Raw genomic sequence first — 17,683 nt, forward strand, 5'->3', positions numbered from 1 at the left:
TGCGAGTCTCTCGCATGAAAACCTGGCACTGCCGTTGGCACTCGGACCGGAGCGTGCGGCGGCATAAAAATACATGTAGCCGCTTGCTTCGGTCCGAGTGCCAGTGGCAGTGCCAGGTTTTCATGCGAGAGACTCGCACGAGAATTGCGCGAGTCTCTCACAAGTGAGTATGAGCCCTTAAAGAAAGAATCATCTACGATCTCCTGCTGTAGGGTCTGTATACTCATTTGCTTCCTCCCCTACCCAGGAGCTGTGGTATGATCAGACCATGTTCCTGCATGGTCAGACACAGCCATTACAAAGTACACAGCAGGGGCACATTTATAAGATTATCTCAGCACAGGAACATTTTTATTTAACCACATCCAATTGTGGAACTTATTATTATTCCAAGATGTATTGATTAAAATGTTGATTAAAATTAACTTTGTTCCTGTAAAAACCCCTTTAAATATTCATTTTAATATGTTATTTAAAGTAAATATTTTGCAATTAAAAGTCAATAATTTTTATCTTATATATGACATGCACCAAAATTTGTAACTTTATCCTACAAATGTTGCAGAAATTAATAAATTCCCTTCTGTTGGATGAGCCATCCATGATCAGGGGAAGACATACCACTAATGCATGTTTTATCCATGGCATGTGCTGTCCAGTAGGTAAGAATATGTACACGTGTGGAGTCACACCCATGCCGACTCATGATGAAATCACATTGCCCCATGATTGTGAGCTCTCGGAATTACATTGCCTCTCTTGTGTGACATGCACATAAATGAGCTGCCTTGCACCACGAGCCCATAATGGGGGGCGCCTGTCTGTACCCTGTTCATTTAGACAATGTTCAAATGTTCAGGTTTTAAATACATTAGATAGGGACTGCTCCGTGAAGGGTTACCTTTACGTGGTGTAGCAGCTTGCTATACAGTTTTTTCAAAAAATGTATCGACTAAATACCCTTTATTTGTTATCCAGCACTTGCTGATTACTGTCATATTTTTTACTGCAGAGTATTTTTGCAAATTTGTCATTTTGTGTTTTCTTGTTGTGTTTCTTGTAATATAGGTGTAGAGTATAAAATGCCTAGTAATAGACTTCTTCTGAAGGGTCTTACCCAATCCCGCCATATTATATTATTTTATTTTCAGCATTCATTGCCGTGTTGCTCTGTCTTTCAGGCTCCTTGGCGAATTACATACTTATCCATGTTATTCAGCATCTCGCTGACATTTTCTTCACAATTCTGAAGCAACTTCCCAAACATCTCAAGATGATCACATCTTTGCTGCAAAACCTTCCAGACAAGCAGAACCATTATATATCTCAATCCTCAAGATGTAAATACATAGAAGAAATATTCTACAATGTAGTTTATAAACGGTAGTTATAACGTCTATTAACTTGTTTGGATCAAATGATAACTTGTGCTCCATTTTTAACACCTATTTTTTTTTTAGTTTGAGTAATTACAACTAAACAATGTAAGATAAAATCCTATTTTTGTTACATAGCTCTATAGTAAATATGGTTGAAAAAAGAGAAATGTCCATTGAGTTCTATTGAGGGATGGGAAAATATATACATTTTTATTAACCAATCGGTAAAATAGGTAAAAAAGTAATGTGAGATCAATAGCATTGTGCTTTTAGTATAGTAAAAAAAAAAAATAATGAAACATATTGAAATTGACATTTTATTGGGGTTTATGAATATTTTTTTTTGTTTCTTATGTAATCAACTGTTCACTGAGAGCAAGCAGAGACACTGAAGGATCTGAATTAGGCCGGGATCACACATGCGAGAAATACGGCCGAGTCTCACATGTTAATACCCAGCACTGCCGCCGGCACTCGGGAGTGGAGCGTGTGGCCGCATAGCAATACATGCAGATGAACGCTCCGCTCCTGAGTGCCGGTGGCAGTGCCGGGTATTAACATGTGAGACTCGGCCGTGTTTCTCGCATGTGTCATTCTGGCCTTACAACGCATATTAGAAAATTGTATGATTTTTCTTTCCCAGGGTCAATCCCCTATAAATATTGTAAATTACCCCAAATTTTACTGTAAGTATTACTTTATGGTATTTCCCAATGTTGTAAGCCATGGTGTTGAATTGCAGTGATCAGTCTTTGTTTGATGGTGATTGAGACGTTCAACATTTGATCCACGCATACTATGGCCGCACGCATACTATGGCCGCATGCCATATGGCTGGTATTTAACACCTGCTCTGGACGGTCATACCACCACTATGATTAATGAGGGACCCAAGAAATACGAAGCTGTCGGCCACTTCTGCTCAATCATTGTTGATCTTTATATGAACTTCCTCGTTGGTAGTAGCCATGATTGTGGTCTTCTTGAGAGATCAGGTAAAGTCCATGTGTATATAGCATCTGATATTTTCAGGATGTAAAGAATTCCCACAAAAGCAAATTATAATCTGACCCTTTTTTCAATAGAAAGAGATGCCAATTATCATTTGAGCTGAAGCTGCTCATCCAATGACTCCATCAGGCTTCTTCTTGGAAAAGGATCTTATTTAAATGTCATCTGTCACCTCAGAAAGTGCTATATGCTTACACATAAAAGGTTTATCTGCAGGTAAATTGCATTTAAACACTGACTGGTTACTTACTGAAGGTGCGGCTACTGGAAGTCGATGAACTTTTTTTCTCCCAGGTGTTGCCGGCTTTCAGTTATGGGGGTGTGTACAAAGTGGCTTCAGTCACCATTCAGAATACAGTGAGATTCAGCTGTAAGCACGCCCTGGCACCTTAACTGACAGTGTGCTCTGCACAGATGTGCTGCAGAGCCAATTGATAATCCAAGTGTGGCAGGGTGCGCTTACAGCCGAATTTTACTGTGTTCTAAATGATGACTGAAGCCACTTCGTGCACACCCCCATAACTTAAAGCCGGCAACTCCTGGGAGAAAATAAGTTAATTTTCTCCCAGTAGCCGTACCTTCAGTAAATTTACTTGTAGATTGAACTTATATCTGCAGCTGATTAGCATTTTCTAAGTTGACAAGTTCTCTTTAAATCTCTTTACCTTGCTCTTAACCTGACATATTTTCCAAAAATTATAACTATTTTTTCACATGTCTAACATGTGTGAACCGAGGTGTTTGTTTCTGCTTTTAAGATGTGTTTGGAGGGAGGTCCTCTTCTTTAATCATTGCATTGTATTGTTGATATATAATTCATGGCATGCAAACCCGGCGGTATATATCCCACTAAATTATCAATTTGTATACTCTTTATTATCCCTTTAAGGACCCCGCCTGTTTGCATATTAATGATCTTGCCAGTTTTTGTAAATCTTAGTACGTGTGAATATTTCAGGAAATAACTGTGGATCTTTTCACATTCAAGGAATTTGCTGTCAAATGTTGTACTTACTTTTGTTGAACATGTTTTGTGTTTATTAATAAAAAGTCATGAAAAACTATAAAAATAACAAAATAAAAAAGTCTTATTTTTAATTGTGTTATATTAAATATTTGTGCACACGCTATGCAAATCTGGTAAAAATGACAGTAATTAAATGCAAAATTTACATTTTTTTAATGTTCTATGCCAAAACTTCATACAACGAAGCTTACATTAAGTAATTCAGAAATACACTCTATACATTGCTAATGTGGTAAATGACTATTCTAGCTGCAAACATCTGGTTTGTAATGCAATATCTTCATAGGTGTATAGAGGCCCATTTCCAACAACCATCATTCCAGTGTTCTTATGGTTCTTTGTGTTTGCTAACTGTGTAAGAAGGCTGATGGATGGTTAGAATACCCTTGAAAACCCTTGTGCAAGTATGTTAGCACAGCTGAAAACAGTATGGCTGATTAGAGAAACTATAAACCTGACCCTCCTCTGAGCTAGTTGACAATCTGGAGCATTACATTTGTTGGTTCCATTAAACTCTCAAAATGGCCAGAAAAAAAGAACTTTCATGTGAAACTCGACAGTCTATTCTTGTTCTTAGAAATGAAGGCTATTCCATGTGAGAAGTTGCCAAGAAACTGAAGATTTCCTACAACGGTGTGTACTACTCGCTTCAGAGGAGAAAGAGAAGTGGGAGGCCCTGCTGCACAACTGAGCAACAAGACAAGTACATTAGAGTCTGTAGTTTGAGAAATCAACGCCTCACAGGTCCTCAACTGGCAGCTTCACTAAATAGTACACGCAAAATGCCAGTGTCAATGTCTACAGTGAAGAGGCGACTCCGGGATGCTGGCCTTCAGGGCAGAGTGGCAAAGAAAAAGCCATATCTGAGACTGGCTAATAAAAGAAAAAGATTAATATGGGCAAAAGAGCACAGACATTAGACAGAGGAAGATTGGAAAAAAGTGTTATGGACAGACGAATAAAAGTTTGAAATGTTTGAATCACCCAGAAGAACATTTGCGAGACACACAACAACTGAAAAGATGCTGGAAGAGTGTCTGATGCCATCTGGCAAACATGGTGGAGGTAATGTGGTTGTCTGGGGTTGCTTTGGTGCTTGTAAAGTGGGAGATTTGTACAAGGTAAAATGGATTTTGAATAAGGAAGGCTATCACTCCATTTTGCAACGCCATGCCATATTCTGTGGGCAGCGCTTGATTGGAGCCAATTTCATCCTACAACAGGACAATGACCCAAAGCACACCTTCAAATTATGCAAGAACTATTTAGGGAAGAAGCAGGCAGCTGGTATTCTATCTGTAATGGAGTGGCCAGTGCAGTCACCAGATCTCAACCTCATTGAGCTCTTGTGAGAGCAGCTTGACTGTATGGTACGCAAAAAGTGCCCATCAAGCCAAACCAACTTGTGGGAGGGGTTTCTGGAAGCATGGGGTGAAATTTCTCCAGATTACCTCAGCAAATTAACTGCTAGAATGCCAAAGGTCTGCAAGGCTGTAATTGCTCCAAAGGGAACATTCTTTGACTAAAGCAAAGTTTGAAGGAGAAAATTATTATTTCAAATAAAAATCTTTTTTTCGAACCTTGTCATTGTCTGGACTAGACTTTAAATTCATTTGGCAACTCATTTGATTAATAAAAGTATGAGTTTTCATGGAAAACACAAAATTGTCTGAGTGACCCCAAATTTTTTTTTTTTTTTATAATATATTTTTTTAATAAGGAAAACTGAAGCAACAATACAATTATTTAGTACTTTTCAATTACAGATGCAGTTTCCAGATAATATGTATGTCGCAGGGTCTAGAGGGTTTAACTAACAGAGTCAAGCCTAACAGTATAACAAGGAAAACAATAGAACAGTACATTGGTACAAGTTTGCGAGGAGAGTAAGGAGTGAATGTATACAGTTGTGGCTAAAAGTATTGACACCCCTGCAATTCTGTCAGATAATACTCAGTTTCTTCCTGAAAATTATTGCAAACACAAATTCTTTGGTATTATTATCTTCATTTAATTTGTCTTAAATGAAAAAACACAAAAAGAATTGTCCTAAAGCCAAATTGGATATAATTCCACACCAAACATAAAAAAGAGGGTGGACAAAAGTATTGGCACTGTTCGAAAAATCATGTGATGCTTCTCTAATTTGTGTAATTAACAGCACCTGTAACTTACCTGTGGCACCTAACAGGTGTTGGCAATAACTAAATCACACTTGCAGCCAGTTGACATGGATTAAAGTTGACTCAACCTCTGTCCTGTGTCCTTGTGTGTACCACATTGAGCATGGAGAAATGAAAGAAGACCAAAGAACTGTCTGAGGACTTGAGAAACCAAATTGTGAGGAAGCATGAGTAATCTCAAGGCTACAAATCCATCTCCAAAGACCTGAATGTTCCTGTGTCTACCGTGCGCAGTGTCATCAAGACGTTTAAAGCCCATGGCACTGTGGCTAACCTCCCTAGATGTGGACGGAAAAGAAAAATTGACAAGAGATTTCAAAGCAAGATTGTGCGGATGTTGGATAAAGAACCTTGACTAACATCCAAACAAGTTCAAGCTGCCCTGCAGTCCGAGGGTACAGCAGTGTCAACCCGTACTATCCGTCGGCGTCTGAATGAAAAGGGACTGTATGGTAGGAGACCCAGGAAGACCCCACTTCTTACCCCAAGACATAAAAAAGTCTGGCTGGAGATTGCCAAAACTTACCTGAAAAAGCCTAAAACGTTTTGGAAGAATGTTCTCTGGTCAGATGAGACAAAAGTAGAGCTTTTTGGGCAAAGGTATCAACATAGAGTTTAGGAGAAAAAAAGAGGCATTCAAAGAAAAGAACACGATCCCTTTAGTCAAACATGGCGGAGGTTCCCTGATGTTTTGGGGTTGCTTTGCTGCCTCTGGCACTGGACTGCTTGACCATGTGCATGGCATTATGAAGTCTGAAGACTACCAACAAATTTTGCAGCATAATGTAGGGCCCAGTGTGAAAAAGCTGGGTCTCCCTCAGAGATCATGGGTCTTCCAGCAAGACAATGACCCAAAACACACTTCAAAAAGCACTAGAAAATGGTTTGAGAGAAAGCACTGGAGACTTCTAAGGTGGCCAGCAATGAGTCCAGACCTGAATCCCATAGAACACCTGTGGAGAGATCTAAAAATGGCAGTTTGGAGAAGGCACCCTTCAAATATCAGGGACCTGGAGCAGTTTGCCAAAGAAGAATGGTCTCAAATTCCAGCAGAGCATTGTAAGAAACTCATTGATGGTTACCGGAAGCGGTTGGTCGCAGTTATTTTGGCTAAAGGTTGTGCAACCAAGTATCAGGCTGAGGGTGCCAATACTTTTGTCTGGCCCATTTTTGGAGTTTTGTGTGAAATGATCAATGTTTTGCTTTTTGCTTCATTCTCTTTTGTGTTTTTTCATTTAAGACAAATTAAATGAAGATAATAATACCTAAGAATTTGTGTTTGCAATCATTTTCAGGAAGAAACTGAGTATTATCTGACAGAATTGCAGGGGTGTCAATACTTTTGGCCACAACTGTATGAGTAAGTCATCTGTGGAACAGTATCGAAAGTTAGGATTTTTAGAGGCTTTGTTTGAGGAGTGGACCAGAGAGGGAAGCCTAGTAGCCTATAAGGCGAGGGTCTTCCAGAAGAAGGGGGTTCTTAGGATGGTAGATAGTGAGTGGACCAACCTGGGAGAGGATAGAGGATGGAGAGCATATGGGGTGACCCCAAATTTTTGAACGGTAGTCTAAGCTCTGGAGGCAGATTCTCAGGGAGATCTATGTCCAACTTATAGATCTTAACAGCTCACTTACATATTTAAAAAATGTGGATTTCTCTGCAATAAGACATCGGATCATAGATATCAAGGTATCATTTTATTCAGCTTTCTATGACCTGCGTGCTCATATAGATGGCTTAGGAGGGTTGATTCTGCTGACAGATTCCCTTTAACGAGTCTTGCTACTAATAAGATTGTTACTTACAATAGGTGGCACTAGAATTCTAGTCTCTTAGGCTAGTTTCACACTTGCTTTTTTTTGCAGCGCGTTTTTCCCGCAAAAAAACGCATTGAAAAAACGCATACAAAAGCATACAACTGCTGCGTTTTTTTCAAGCATTTTTATGAGCATGCATGAAAAAAACGCAGCGTTTTTATGCGTTTGTATGCATTTTTAGTGCGTTTTTACCGCGTTTGCGTTTTTTTCCAACATTTTTAGGTGGCCCCTCACACTACCCAAACCATGACTTTACTAACCCTAACCCTGACCCTAACCCTAACCCTAACCCTGACCCTAACCCTTAACCAAATCATACTTAACCCTAACCCAAACCCTAAACCCTAACTAACCCTAACCCTAACCCTAACCCTGACCCTAACCCTAACCCTAACCCTGACCCTAACCCTAACCCTAACCCTAACCCTGACCCTAACCCTAACCCTAACCCTGACCCTAACCCTTAACAAAACCACACTTAACCCTAACCCTGACCCTAACCCTAACCCTAACCCTGACCCTAACCCTAACCCTAACCCTGACCCTAACCCTTAACCAAACCATACTTAACCCTAATCCTGACCCTAACCCTGACCCTAATCCTTAACAAAACCATACTTAACCCTAACCCTGACCCTAACCCTAACCCTGACCCTAACCCTAACCCTAACCCTGACCCTAACCCTTAACAAAACCATACTTAACCCTAATCCTGACCCTAACCCTGACCCTAACCCTTAACCAAACCATACTTAACCCTAACCCTGACCCAAACCCCAACCCTAACCCTAACCCTGACCCTAACCCTAACCCTAAACCCCCTTAACTAACCCTAACTCTAACCCAAACCCCTAAATTCCATGGTTAAAAAAAAAAAACGCATATGAAAAAAAACGCATACATGAGCATGCCAGTGCGCACATATGCGCATCCATAGGCTATAATGGCCATTTTTAGCGCAAAACGTGCGCATATGTGCGCATGCGCTTTTTTGCAGGGCCAAAAAATGCAACATGCTGCGTCTGGAAAATACAAACGCACACCCCAAAAAAACGCAGCGCATGAAAATCGCATACATGCGCTTACAAGCGCGCAGGTATGCGCACCCATGTTAAATATAGGGGAAAAAACGCATGCGCACATATGCGTTTTTTTCCAGCGCTAAAAAACGCAAATGTGAAACCAGCCTTACTCTCTGAAGTGGCAATTTGCATATTTAATTTAATTCATTTCATACAGGAGCTGTCATGATGTGACTATAGGGTAGTTAGGACTGTGGGCCCTAATTTAGTCCCTCGAGCTAAAGGGGCCCTAGCCTGTCCCTGTCCCCAGGATTACTGCTCAACTCCTGCTCCGTACTAATCCGAACTCCTTCCGCACACAGGGAAGAAGGGGACAGAAGTGAAAGGGTTAACACATAATAGACAGACAGGGGAAAACAGAAGCTCAGTCTCACAGAACTCACACAGGAATAATCACCAAGGTGCAAGAGTAAGAAGACAGTGAGGCAAAGAAACTACATGAAACATCAAAAGGAAAAGAAAAGGATTTCACTAAAAACCGCACACAATCACAGAGCAACCACCATAAATGCCTGGATTTGTCCATCTCTCCAGACCAGGTTAAGAAAAGCTATAACTGGCACTATCTGAACAGTATATAGTAGGCGTTAATTCATCGCACACTCCTTTTGGATATGCAAATAGTTTATTTTACATATAGTGATTCAGATGTAAGCACTGATATAAAAAGGGTGCAGGAAAAATGCGACATTTTAGCATTTCAACCCTGCCAAGGTCTCATTCATAATGTCTCTGTGAAGAAAAAGAAACATTTCATAAATAACAGCTATACTGTGCATACATACAGACTACATACAAAAGAAGCCTTTCTCATGCTAATTGTGGATACAAGTACATTCTTCAGCGTCCTGAAGGACATACTTCTTATATTTAAGAATCCGGTAAATACCTTGACACATGGTAGATTATAGGTACACTTTTAGTGGACCGGACAGAAAAGGCCCAAGTAGAGCAAAGAATTGGAAATTAAAACAAAAATATGAAAACAAGAGGGCAAATCAACAGAAAATAAAATGTAGATGGGTGGAACTTAGGTAATCCTTACTTCCTTAGTCAAGGACTTAGTCATCCCCAAAGAGGAAGAAGTTTTCATGCAATACTAAACTTAATATGTCAAGACAGAATTGAGTTGAATCATCGCTCAAATTTCATTTTATTGCGTCAGAAATGTTTCCAAGGCCTTAATCATAGGTAATGGACATGTATAAACTGTTAACATCTAATGTGAACAGTAAGCTGTCTGGAGGAACTGACTTGTTGTGATTGATAATTTGTAGGAAGTAACTCTGTTGGGCAAGTAAGAGTTGTTATTTTTGGTGAGGGGTGTAAGTGCATTCTTCAAATAAACAGATAAAGTGGTCAGACTATACTTGTAGTCGGTGTATGTTAATATGGGGCAATCAGGGGAATTGTCAGTGATTTGTGTATTTTTGGTATAATGTGAAAGACCTGTGTTATGGGATGTGGATTGGTGAGAAATGAAGCAGTGTTTTGGTCTATGGCATTTTTACAAAGATAAGTTGTTATGGTCTGTTGAATTTTGTCTCTGATTGTGGTAGTAGGGTCCCTTGAAACCTTTTTGTAGGTGGAATCAGACAGTTGGCGTTGTATTTCCTTCAGGTACTGTAAGTGGTCCATGACTAGTATAGTGCCCCCAGTGATGAGCAAATATACTCATTGCTCGGGTTTTCCAGAGCATGTGTAGGGAGATGGACAGGGCTGGGGCAGCTTCTTGTATGTCTGGGCTGGAACCATCGGGGCTGTCACCATTGTTGCGGGGGGAAGTGCTTTCTGACCTGAGCAGACCTGAGCACCTGACTGCAGGGATAATTAGCACTGAGCGCGCAAAAAGGGGACTTCTGATGGGAAGACAGAGAACACGATAGGAGAAGGTTGACTCCGTCTCCATTGTTCCTCGCCAATCAGCAGGCCGACGCCGTGGTTTATCCTCCTCTACGCGCACAGCCTGCGTCCAGGCAGAGCCGAGCTCCCAACAGACTTCCACATCTGTGAGCTCTGATTGGACAGCACCCCTCGCAGTTCCTGACAGTCGTTTGCAAACAGACCACATGCAACACGCTGCCTGCAAGGTCCCCTCTTCTTTCTCCTCTCCAGAACTTTGTGACTCACTTGTTCTTTCATCTTCTTCACCCCGTGCAAACCCGTATACCAGGATCGGAACCCCGCAACAGGAAAACCAGGAACCGCTGTTTCTTTCAAGAGACATTGCTTTGACGTCATCCGGGATCGATTCCGAGACTTCTCCTGCCACCTGCGTCTACGCCGTGGAATCGTGTAACCCAGACTGGCCGGGAGCTACAGACTGATAAGTTTGATCCATTCCTTTTTGTTAGCGTTAGGTCTACACTGTTCATCTTTCCTGTATTTGTATTACTTTGCTTTTGTGTTCTCCCTCCGTGGAGCACTGACTGCCAATTAATCTCTGCATTAAATACCCGTTAACTTTTGTTCTGCCTTTTGTTCTGCCATTGCATCCCGCGTTCCTGCTAGTACCTTGCACATGCTCGGGTGTCCTCAGAGTATTTTGGCGTGCTCGAAGATTTAGTTTGTGTCGACACAGATGCATGATTTGTGGCTGCTAGACAGCTTGAATACATGTGGGGATTCCCTAACAAACAGGCATTCCTCACATGTATTCAGGCTGTCTACCAGCCGCAAATCATGCAGCTACGTCGACACAAACTAAATCTCTGAGCACGCCAAAATACTCAGAGGAAACCTGAGCATGCTCAGGAAAACCCAAGCAACGAGAAACTCGCTTATCACTTAGTGCCCCCTTTATCAGCTGGTTTGATGATAATATTGTGCTATTTTTAAGAGACTGTATGTTTCTCAATCGAAGAGATATTTTGATTGGTTGGATAGAGACAGAGAGTTTGTGTGTAGATGTTGTTTAAAGGCCCTATCTATCAAGTCTATGAGAGTTTCAGTAGCATGGTGAATGTGGGAGGATTGAACGTACTAGGATTACCTAAGCCAAGACAGAAGACAGAAAGATCCAGAACAGAGAGGCCCTCGGAAAGGAGGTGCTCTGTTTACAGAACTCACAAAGGAGTAAACACCAATGTACAAGAGTAACACTGTGAGGTAAATAAACTATATGAAACAACAAAGGAAAAGCAAAAGATTTTCACCAAAAACCACACACAACAATCACAGAACAACCACCATAAATGCCTGGATAAGTCCATCTATCGAGAACAGGTTAAGAAAAGCTATAACTGGCACTACCTGAACAGTATATAGGGCATACATATATAGGGGAAAAGAAGATATGAGTGGTTCTCCAAAAGCATGTGACCAAGGAGCACTAACAATCTAATACAGTAGAAATTTAACTCTTGGTAACCTGTCTAGAAGCTACAAGTCTTTGCGTCGATGCCCGAGTCTCTCTGCGATGATTACAGTCATTACTGAAGTTACAAGGAAGATTGCTAGAACCTATAGATTTCTCAGATCCTGATGTCGCCCTGAGAGTCAGCGACATTTGAAAAAGCCTTCTTGTGACAGGAGTATTGTATGGCCTATAAGTCACCTCAAAGGAGAAGCATTACCCCCTTAACCTCTGCCAGAGGCCTCTTATCCAGCCAAATCAAACATATTACCATATTTTTCAAACTATAAGACACAATTTTTTCCTTCAAAAATGTGGAGGAAAATGGGGGGTGCGTTTTATAGTCCAGATGTCCCTAATCTGACTGTGGTGGGGAGGTGGGGGAGGGAGCAGCAGCAGCGGAGCAGCGGGTCACCAGAGGCAGAAGCCAGCTGCTGTGGCTAAGTCCTGTGCCCACTGCTAAAGAGAAATTAATATTCACTGCATTCCACGCCCATGGGAGTGGAAAGGGGTGAAAATTCATTTCTCTTTAATAATGAGCAGAGTGGTAGCAGTAGCAGACGGCTTCTTGCAGCTGCCCGGCGTTTGAGTGTGCCAGCTACTTTTGGCAATGAATATTCAGTGCACCCCAAGTTACACTGTTTCTCCTTTTTACAGAAATGCCCCCAATGTGTCCCCAATCTGCTGAATTGACACACAGCGATACCCAGAATAAAGAGAGTACCATTTAACTTTCAGGCCGTAATCGAATGATTTCAAGGCCAACTAAAACCCTTAAGATATTCACGTATGAGTATAATGAGAATGTAAAGGGAACTTGTCAGCTAAAAAAAAACCTGCTATTTACCAACTGTGATAGCGGTAATCTGCAGGTAAGTAGCATTTCAAACATGTTCTGCTCTGTAAATGGAAAAGAAGATGCAAGGAGAAACTGAAGCTCTATTCTCACCGCAGCTACTTCTGGTCATGGGGCAGTACAAGGGACAGTGATCAGTTAACAAAAACAAGCACAAACTTATCCGCACTGCTGCAGAACCTATGTCCATACACCTGATTGAGGTGTCAATACCGCTGTAAGCATCCATGCCCAGGCTTACTGGTGCCAACCCAATGAAGAAAAACAGAGAAAATGTCCATGCACAAATAGAAAACGGGTCCTCGACCCATAGAAACGCATTTGTGCAAAGCGATTGTCGTCCTTCACTCTCCACATGAGACTCTCCTGTCCTGAATGTTTTAAATTTCCGTAACAAATTGGGTTTTATGGAACGGTGAGTGCCACCCTCATTTTTCTACACATTGGTTATGCGGTATTCACTCTTTTACATCTCAACTGACAGCCTGCTCTACACACACATGCTGCATAAAAGGGATCTGGGTAGTTTAAGATAAATTGCTGGGAGCATAGATTGGTTTACTCAGCTATTAAATGTATTCATTCTTGTAACAAAACCACTTCTAAATATTCACAACACTTAATTCCCCAAAATAAATATTAATTCCTTACACAGAAGTAAAATCAAGAATTTAAGGGGTATATGTGGTGATAGGCAGAAAATCAGGGTCATTGGCACTTGAGCCAGGCTCAGCTGGCTCCATCTTGGGGTTTATCACTATTGATGCATGACCAAGACAGAAAAAATGTCCTCACCCTCACCCTGTGTTTGTTTATGAGAACAGGTTATCTCAAAGACTTTATACAGCGAATGAAACACAGTGGGGAAAATAAGTATTTGATACACTGCCGCTTTTCCAAGTTTTCCCACCTACAAGGAACGGAGAGGTCTGTAATTTTTATCTTAGGTACACTTCACTAGTGAGAGACAGAATCTAAAAATAAAAATAAAGAATCACATTGTATGATTTTTAAATAATTTAATAGCATAACATATCAGAACCTGAAGACCTACCTCTTCCGACAAGCCTATAACCTGCAGTAACCACCGATCGACCAATCCACTGCACGACCAGCTCTACCCTCGCCTACTGCATCCTCACCCATCCCTTGTAGATTGTGAGCCCTCGCGGGCAGGGTCCTCTCTTCTCCTGGATCAGTTGTGACTTTTATTGTTTAAGATTACTGTCCTTGTATTTATTATGTATACCCCTCCTCACATGTAAAGCGTCATGGAATAAATGGCGCTATAATAATAAATAATAATAATTATTATAGCACTGAGTAAATGGAAAATTACCATTTTTCCACTATGATATAGGAAAGATATATATCTTTGTACCGTGTTAGCCAGTAGATAGAAGAATATTTAGAATTGAGAGTCCTCAGTGGTTGATACCTTTTAATGGTATCAATGGTTTAACTTTCAGTTAGCCATTAAAAGGTATCAACCACTGAGGACTCTCAATTCTAAATATTCATTTTTCCACTAAAATGTTTTTTTGATCCCGAGCTTTTAACTTTTAAAAGGGCTAAAAGGAGAAAATGAAAAGTACAGTTTGTCTCCTGAGTACGCCAATATCCCATATGTGGTCAAATCTACTTTTGAGGCACAGTGCAAGCTCAGATGGGAAGAAGCGCCATATTGGAGCTCAGATTTTGCTGGAATGTTATGAGTTTGCCATGTCACACTGACAGAGAATTTAAGGTGTCAGAACAACAGAACCCCTTGATAAGTGACCCCATTTTACATACTATACCCCACAATAAGTTCATCCAGGGGTGCAGTGAGCATGTTGACACTACAAGCACCTCACAGAATTCAGAATTTTATACCATTGGGAGGTGAAGAAAGAATAATTACATTTTTAAAACTAAACTATTGTTTTAGTCCCAAGTGTTTACATTTTATGAGGGCTAATATGAAAAATTTGCTTTGCAATTTCTCCTGAGTGAGCCAATACCCTACATGGCTTGTTTTTTTGTGGGATGAGTTAATATTTTTACTTGTACCATTTTTGGACAAATAACATTTTTTTACAGCTTTCTATTCCAATTTTTGTGAGGCAGAATGAACCAGCAATTCAGGAATTGTTTTTTGGGATTTGTCTTTATGTCATTCACCGTATGTTGAAAGTCATGAAACAGCTTTATTCTTCGGGTCAGTACGATTACAGCGATATCACATTTATATAATTTTTTATGCTTTGCAGCTTTTACGCAATAAAAACTATTTTATGGGAAAAAAACATTTTTATTTCTCTGCTGATGGAGCTTTATGGTGACTTGTTTTTGTAGGAAAAGATGACATTTTCAGCGTCACCATTTTTTTTATTTACGCGTAACTTTTTGATCCCGTTTTAGGCTGGTTTCACACTTGCGTTTTTTTGCGCTGTATTTTAGCGCTAAAAAACGCATGCGCTTTTTTCCCTATAATTTTCATGGGATGCGCTTATGTGCGCATACACATGCGTTTGTATGCGTTTTTACGCACATGCGTTTTTTTGTGGTGTGCGCTCGGGCGCACAAAATGCATCCTGTTGCATTTTTTGGGCGTCCGACTTGCCTCAAAAAAACGCATGCGCGCGCAATGCGTTTTTTACAGCAAGACACCAATGGGTCTATGGGTGCGCATATGTGCGCATTGGCATGCTCATGTATGCTTTTTTGAGCATGCGTTTTTTTGTTGACCATTGGTTTGACAATGGAAATTAGGGGTTTGGGTTAGAGTTAGGGTTAGTTAAGGGGGTTTAGGGTTAGGGTTAGGGTTTTGGTTAGGGTTAGTATGGTTTGGTTAAGGGTTAGGGTTTAGGGTAAGTTAGGGTTTAGGGTTATTGTTTGGGTTAGGGTTAGTAGGGTTTGGTTAAGGGTTAGGGTTAGTATGGTTTGGTTAAGGGTTAGGGTTAGGGTCAGGGCTAGGGTTAGGGTTAGTATGGTTTGGTTAAGGGTTAGGGTTAGGGTATGGTTTGGTTAAGAGTTAGGGTTAGGGTTAGTAAAGTCATGGTTTGAGTTAGTGTGAGGGGCCAACTAATGTTGGAAAAAAATGCAAACGCGGTAAAAACGCACTAAAAACGCATACAAACGCATAAAAACGCTGCGTTTTTTTCATGCATGCGCATAAAAATGCTTGAAAAAAGCGCAGCATTTGTATGCATTTTTTCGATGCGTTTTTTTAGGGAAAAACGCGCTGCAAAAAAAAGCAAGTGTGAAAGTAGCCTAATTCCACTTTTTTGGCAGTATGATGAAAAAGCATCAATTATCAATTTTCTCTGTCGTCCACATCCAGGGAGATTACCTACAATGCCATTTATTGTAAACTTCTTGATTATGCTGCAAAATGTGGATAAAGGAACATCAAGATCTCTGGAGATGGACTTGTAACATTGAGATTGTTGATATACTGTATTTCAGCAATTTTAGTTCTCAAGTCATCAGACAGTTCTCTTCCCCTCCTTCTATTCTCCATGCTTAGAGTGGCACACACAGACCCACAATGCAAAGATTGGGACAACTTTTCTTTTTTTTATCTGGTTTCAGGTGTGATTTTCATATTGCCCACACCTGTTACTTGCCATAGGTGAGTTTGGACATTCATCACATGCTTGAAACAAAGTTGTTTACCAACAATTTTGTTGGGGTTTCTCGGCAGCATGAAATGTTTGACAGGTTTGCTTTGAACAAGGCATATGTATTATTAGAGCAGCAAAGGAAAGTCTGATGTGTTTTTAACTCCTTAACTCCTGGGCATTTTTTTCTTAATTTTTGCACTTATTTTTCCCCTTTCTACCAAAATCTATAACTTTTTTATTTTTCTGTTGACATAGCTATGCAAGGTTTTTTTTGTGTTGAACAAATTGTCATTTTGAATAATAGCATACAATGAACTGTAAAAACAGAGAAAAAAATCCAAGTGGAATGATATGGTGAGAAAAGTAGTTTCTTGGGTTTTATTTTTACGATGTTCATTGCAGGGTAAAAATTTCCTGGAAACCTGAAACTGAAGGTCAGTACGATTATTGCGATACCAAACTTGCATAATTTTTTTTTTATTTTAGTAGTCAGGAAAAAATTCAGAGGTTTGTAAAAACAAACAAAATGTGTATTTTGTTGTCATTTTCCAAGTCCCGTAACTTTATGATTTTTCCATTTATGGAGCCGTATAAGTCACTATAAGGGCTTATTTCTTTTTGCATGATGAGATCGCGGTGTTTTCCATACCATTTTGAGGTAAATACAATGTTTTTATCACATCTTGCATTTTTTTTTAAAGAAGTGTGGAGCTAAAAAAAAAACGCAATTCCGGTGTCTATATTTTTTTCCTCTTTATAGTGAGATCAGTACAATCAGGTTAATTAATTTTATATTTTGATAAATGGGATTTTTATCGACGCGGCTGTACAAAATATGTCTGTTTTACGTGTTTGCATTTCTTTATTTTTAATAAGGGAGAATGGGGATGATGCACATTTTTATATTACAGTATATTATAGATTTTTTAATTTATAATCTTATTTTTTAGTCCCTATAGGGGACTTGAACCTGTCAATGATCACTTAAACTATGTTCTGCAATCCCACAGTGTTGTAATATATAGTAAATGTCGCCATCTCCTCTGAAGCTCATCCTGTGGTTCTGTACTATTTGTGTCGTCGGACTGAACTTCCTTCTCCAGTGCGAACTGTGGCACCCACTCCTCACTAGGCCAAAAACTTTCATGGTCTCTCTTGGCCACTTCCGGTGAAGAACATAGGATGGTCGCTTCTGTATCTGACTCTTCTGCCACGGCGAGTATTCTTATGAGGAATATATTGTTCTGGGCACTCTTGTGCACCTTCAAGGAAATTGTTTCATCTAATGACATTATACCTATGTCAATTCCTTTTAAATTCCGTAATAATAACCTGTATACTTCTGCCTCGGCTTTATGAATGTT

The 17,683-nt window shown here is 40.1% G+C and overlaps 1 protein-coding gene across 1 annotated transcript in view; it reads left to right on the forward strand.

Annotated features, from left to right (window-relative positions):
* Positions 1-17,307, forward strand: part of LOC141085739 (putative ferric-chelate reductase 1) — a 28,787-nt gene extending 11,480 nt beyond the window's left edge. The window contains exons 6-9 of the mRNA XM_073571274.1: positions 566-662; positions 1,069-1,089; positions 1,182-1,340; positions 17,270-17,307. Coding sequence (XP_073427375.1) covers positions 566-662; positions 1,069-1,089; positions 1,182-1,340; positions 17,270-17,307 — 315 coding nt within the window. The remainder of the gene's footprint in view (positions 1-565; positions 663-1,068; positions 1,090-1,181; positions 1,341-17,269) is intronic.
* Positions 17,308-17,683: the final 376 nt, after the last annotated feature.

Source organism: Dendrobates tinctorius, unplaced genomic scaffold (assembly GCF_039654945.1).
Source record: "Dendrobates tinctorius isolate UK_male_01 unplaced genomic scaffold, ASM3965494v1 ptg000029l, whole genome shotgun sequence".
Classification (NCBI taxonomy): Eukaryota; Metazoa; Chordata; class Amphibia; order Anura; family Dendrobatidae; genus Dendrobates; species Dendrobates tinctorius.